The sequence below is a fragment of the Microtus pennsylvanicus genome, chromosome 2 (assembly GCF_037038515.1).
Source record: "Microtus pennsylvanicus isolate mMicPen1 chromosome 2, mMicPen1.hap1, whole genome shotgun sequence".
Taxonomy (NCBI): Eukaryota; Metazoa; Chordata; class Mammalia; order Rodentia; family Cricetidae; genus Microtus; species Microtus pennsylvanicus.
In genome coordinates, this window is record NC_134580.1 from 83,145,215 (window position 1) to 83,151,214 (window position 6,000).

At 35.2% G+C, this 6,000-nt stretch overlaps 1 protein-coding gene across 1 annotated transcript; it reads right to left on the minus strand.

The window, feature by feature from the left end:
- Nucleotides 1-854: 854 nt before the first annotated feature.
- LOC142844281 (olfactory receptor 4F3/4F16/4F29-like) lies at nucleotides 855-3,554 on the minus strand. Its single transcript, XM_075962616.1, has 2 exons — nucleotides 2,760-3,554; nucleotides 855-950 (listed from the first exon to the last, which is right to left on the minus strand). Exons 1-2 carry the CDS (start codon nucleotides 3,552-3,554, stop codon nucleotides 855-857), a joined length of 891 nt encoding a protein of 296 aa, XP_075818731.1.
- Nucleotides 3,555-6,000: the final 2,446 nt, after the last annotated feature.

Below are 6,000 nucleotides of genomic sequence, written 5' to 3' on the forward strand. Positions count from 1 at the left end.
GGCAAGGGGAGAAGGGTAAGTAGGGAAGTGGGAGGGAAGTGGAGGAGAGGAGGAAGTGGAAATGTTCATTCCTATTATTTATAAAGTAATAAATAAATAAATAAATAAATAAATGTTTCTTCCATTTATTTATTCTTTTCTCATGCAATAAATCCCATTTGCAGCCTGCCCTACTCCAAAACATTAATCTAATTTGTCTCTTTCAATCCCAGGAGTAGGTATTGGCGTTAGAACCTGAAAGACCAGAGAAGCAGGGAGCAGCCACCAGTCGCTTTATATCTCTACCATTCCTCCATTCAAAAGGAGATCCTCTCCCTGCTGGACCTTACTACTTCCTGTCTCCTATCTGTCAGTAGTCCTCCAAACCCCTAGGGTTAATTTAGATCTGCTATTGGTGAGCACCACCCTCTGAATTGAAGGAAGGTTCATTTGTGAGAACACAATCAAAATATCACACAACAATCTCCAAATGCTCCTACCTCCCCTGCCTTCCCCCAGATCCACTACTCTGTTTCTATTCAACAATGAGCTTGCTTCCCAGGGATATCATAACAAGATATCATAATGCGGAATAACAAGAAACAATAAAACTAGGCATAAACCCTCATAGCATGGCTGGAGACAAAAAAGGAGGGGTTAAAAGGATCCCCCAAAGAGGCAAAAGAGAAAGAGATACCCCCAACCCGACTTTTATGTGTCCCATAAAAACCTCAAGTTAAACAACCACAGCTTGTATGCACAGGGCTGGTGCAAACATTTCCGGGATCCATGGTTGTTGACTTATTCTCTGTGAGCCTGTGTGAGCCCTGCTGTGTTGATTCTATGGGTCTTGTGCTCCTGGTGTCCTCTGACTCCTACAGTCCTTCATCCTCTTCTTCTGCAAGTTTAGCAATCTGTACCAGGCTCTTGGTCTCTGCATTTGCTCCCATCATCTGCTGGAGAAAGCCTCCCTGGTGACAAATGGGTTAGACACCAACCTTTGCTTATAGCAGAATATTATTAAAAATCATTTTACTGACTTTTTCCCAGTTAAGTTTGATTCTTTCCAGATTTTGGAGCCATCCAGGTTCCAATTCATGGCCATCCAGGCAGTGTCATGAAGTGCTTTCTCTTGTGACTTAGGCCTCAGAATTGGATGGCCACTACCACTAGCTCTGATCCACCATTGTGCCAGGCAGGACAGGTTGTGGGTCTAAGGTTTTGTGGCTGGGTTAGTATCCCAGTATCACCACTAGGAGCCAAGCCTGGTGATAGAAGAAGGACAGTCAGGCTTATATCATCCAAAATATTCATAAACTTTTGAAACTTTTCTTCTGAGAACTTTGTTTAGCTCCGTAGCCCATTTTTATTAACTTGTTTATTCATACAGATTTTAGTTCTGCATGTAGTCTAGATAGAAATATTCTGTCAGACATATATGTTGGGAAGATTTTCTCCCATGTAGTAGACTACCTCTTCACTCAATTAAAAATTTTATCTGCTGAACAGAAGCTTTTAAATTCCAAAAAGTTCATTTGCCGACTGTTGGCTTTATTTCTCGAGCAACCAGGGTACGATTTAGGAAGTCTGTCTCTTATTGTGGACTACTATAGGGGTTTGAATAGAAGTGCCTCTCATAGGCTCATGTATTTGAGCACTTGGTGTATTGGCAATGTTGTTTTGGAGGGTTATGGAACTCATAGAACACAAATTTTGCTGGGGAGCTGCATTTCCAAGGGGTCATGAAAGATTATAACTTCACTTCTAGTTCATTCTCTATTATCAGTGTGTGATTGGTAGCTAGATTAGCATGCTTCCTCCTACAACACCTGCTGCAATGCTTTCCTTTTCATTGTGGGCTTCCCCTTTGAAAACATAAGTCAATATAAACCCTTCCATTAGATGCTTTTGTTCATGGTATTTGTCACAGCAACAAAAGTACCTAATAAACATATGTACTTTCTCCACTGACAGTTTCAGAGTTTCAATACCATTTTAATACTTTCTGTTGTCTTACTGCTCTAGTTAAGAATCAAATCCTATTATTGAATAACAGCAGGATATCTATCTTCTGATTTTAAATAAAGTGTCACAAAACTTTTTCTTCATTTGCCATGTTGTTAGTTGTTGATTTATAGAGTATAGCTTTTATTGTCTTGAGATAGCTCCCTTCTAATGATAGCTCATTCATGACTGTAATCATGAAATCACAAACTGGATTAAAGGTTGTTTTTCTACATTTTCAGATGTGATCATGCAGTCTCTGACTTTGAGACTATTCATGTGATAAAACACATTTATTGACTTTAAGCATGTTAGACCACCCTTGTAAATATGAATGAAGCTAAATGAGTCCTAACAAATAATATTTGGTATTTCTTGAATTCTGCTTACAAGTATTTGAGGCACTTGCACATATAGAATACAAAGAAACATAATTAAAGAGAATAATTCTTGGAAAAGTAGAGCGAAAATATTCCTTTACCTGCAGACTTCAAAACAACATCCCCTCTGCTGTGTCTAAGAGCTTTCTTCAAGAAAATATTATTTCATATGAATTTAGATTTGTTACATTTTCACTATTTAAGTAAATGATATAGTGCCATGATTACTAAGTATAAGACAAAGTAGAATATATATAAATGTGACTAAACATACCAAAATTTTCAAGGAAATATTTTTCTTTAATACTGGTGAACAATGAACATTTATATGCAATTAAGAATGATCAGAGTGCAAGTGTTTAATTATTTTCTACACCCCACTATATGTTTAAATACTCTCATCATTGCCTTTTTCATTTCTTGATTCCTGAATGTGTAGATCACAGGGTTCAGAATGGGAGTGACAACTGCATCAAATATGGACAGAAATTTATCCAAGTGTGTGAAAGAAGAAGGCCGTGTGTAGATGAACATCACAGGGCCAAAGAATAAGACCACCACAGTCACATGAGCTGAAAGTGTAGACAGGGCCTTAGAGGAGCCACTTGAAGAATGTTTCTGAACAGTAAATATGATGACAATATAGGAAATGATCAGTATGAAGAAGGAACCTACAGCCATGAATCCAGTGTTGACAGAGACCAGTAAGTTCAGTCTGTATGTACTGAATGTATCTACACAGGCAAGTTTGATGAACCCAGGAAAGTCACAATAGAAGCTGTCCAAAACATTTGGTCCACAAAATGGTAAGTTTACTACAAAATCCAATTGAATGAGAGAATGGATAAAGCCAGCCACCCAGGAGGCCACTGAAAACAAGATGCACATCTTTGGGCTCATAATGGTCAGATAATGGAGAGGTTTACATATGGCAACATATCTGTCAAAGGCCATGGCTATGAGTAAAATAACCTCCACACCATTAACGAAGTGAATGAAGAATATTTGGGTGATGCACCCTCTAAAAGTGATGAATTTATGCTTTCTCAACAGATCATAAATCATCTTGGGGGAAATAACAGAAGAAACACCCAAGTCAATGAAGGAGAGGTTAGCCAACAGAAAGTACATAGGAGAGTGTAAGTGAGTGTCAGAAGCCACAGTGAACACGATGGGGGAGTTTCCTGTCATGCTTGCGACATAAAACATGGAAGAGAACACAAAAAGGAATTTATTTCTAACAATTTATTTCTTTATATTGGCTTTATCCTTAATACAAAAAGAGAAGTGGGCTGGGGTATAAAGTATAAAAAAAGAAGACAAGAGTAAAGATGCAAATGATTAAAAGAGAAATACCATATAATATAAAAATTCTCACCTTAAGGGTATATAAACAGAAGAATACATTATATGAATATGTTTCCTATTTTGTTGGACTATTACTCTTAAAAATTAATATTATGATGAACAACCTCTGTTCATTTAACATTTAGAGACACATGATTTATAAAGGCACATAAAAACGTAAGAATCCTTTTATCATAATATTATGAAAAGATTTATATTATTTGGTAGTATTATTTTATTTAGAGAAGGAACAGCATAGCAGACATCATCTTTTCTTTAGATTCAGGAACCTTGATTAATCAGCTATGTGCTGTCTACCATTAGAAAAGATGCTGAGCACTCAAACTTGAGGGGTTTTTTGTTAAACAAATTAAAATGGTTACTTCAGTGAAGTTATAGGAATGAAACACAGATCACATTCAGGCATTCAGTAAGGAGTGGGCAGGACAGAGTGAGGCAGCCATAAACACAATCATGTTAACAATAGGTAAGAGCTACATTTGTGGATGTTTAATTAATGCAAACATAACAATGCATTTTTTCCTCTTGCTCATAGCAGTGACCAATTCATGAGATTACTCAAAAACATTAATGAATATGAATAAGCAGAGGGCATCACACTACCATGACCAAATATGTTTCAAAATGTACTACCAGTCTCCCATTAACGAATATATTACATTATTCACATCATTTCAACAAGAATACAACACATCAAATGTGAAATTGGTGCATTTGCTCTCATAGAACATCATATATATGTTTAGTACTCAATAAAAATTGAATTCATTGGTTTATTTCTCAAACAGCAACCTCTATACAGCTCAATTTACATCTGTCTTCTCATTAGTGCATACCAAATTTAGACTCTGAAAACCTAGGAAATGAGGGAAAAATAAATACATATTTGATGAAATTTGAAAATTCTCTATGTTTTTTAAAACTACAAAATATACATGATTATATAATATTAAAGATTGGATAGAATTATGAAATGATAGAGAAAATAAACTGTAATCCTTTCTTTAAGCATTCTAACTCTGCCCTAAGCCTGTCTTAAGCATACTTCCTCTGGTTCTCAGGGCTTCCTTACTCTTTCTTTAAAGTTCTTTTCCCTTCATGTACTTGATTTCCATGTCACCTTAACTAATTCTCTCTCTCTTTGTCTCTCGTTCACATTCTTACCTTCTTTCTCAGTCTCTATCTTTCTTCTGCCACTCTCTCTCCTTCCTCCCCTAAAGTACTGCTGAGATTTAAAAATTGTCTTCCCTGGGGTAATTTCCTTCCAAACACAAAATTATTCTCAGTCTTCAAAAAGCAGTAATAAAGGGATAAATAAGAATAAAGAAAAAAATCTAAATTTAGGTCATGTAGAATGTTCATAGGAAGACTATGAAATTTGAAAAGTTGGTGTATAATAGGGATAGAAAATTGAGAAAGCTTACTGTAAAATAGGCAAAAAATATTTAAATTATGAACTTATTCCCCTCAGTTGAATCTGTCTGTATTTTGACTATGCTTATACTTTCAAAGCATTTCTTAAATCCAAAGAAACCTAACCAAATATAGTTGGCCTAATTTAAGACATGACTACATTTATTTAATAGTTTGGGAGATATAAATAGCTCTGTATCTTATTCAAATACATAATTAGGTAAAAGTCACCTCATACATCTTTAGTCTTCCTAATAAGAACACTGATCAGAATCAAATTAATTCAAACATTCAAACTTTATATTTTATACCACAGATGAAAGCAAGAAAATAATTAAACCTTTTATATTTTAAATACCATTTTGTTCTGAAATTAAAATGACATTTTGTCACAACATATATTTTCAACATTGAGGCTTTTGTTGTCGTGTTAAAATTTACTTCTGGTCAGGTTTTCATAACACTCTTCCGATCTGAAAAGCATGAAAATCTCTCACAAATTTGCATCGTTTTACCGAACATATATCAAACATTTTGTAGAAGGTGAGTTGTTCACACTCAACCTATTTTTAAAACTAAGAAAGGAGAAAACTGCAAATGATTATAAGTATCATTGGTATTTCATTAGTTACCAGTTTGTAGGTATTATATCATTCATTCAATCAGTTATAAGTGAACAAAGAATGATTAATTATATTTCTACATAAACTTAGTAGAAATTGTTACAAGGTTGTTTGACTTCTCAAGGCCATTTACAACGTGGTTTTAGCTCATAGGCAGTCGGTAACTTAGCTTTTGCCAATACTTCAGTTACTGTTTATCAGCTATCCTCCTGTGCATTCAATTCCTTTTCCTG

Bases quoted from the DNA above. Each gene is read 5' to 3' on its own strand.
- LOC142844281 (XM_075962616.1), bottom strand. From the start codon at position 3,554: ATGACAGGAAACTCCCCCATCGTGTTCACTGTGGCTTCTGACACTCAC. The intron at 951-2,759 runs GTATTTAAACAT...ATTTGTCACCAG, and splicing joins TGAAAAAGGCAATGATGAGA to GGAGGCTTTCTCCAGCAGAT.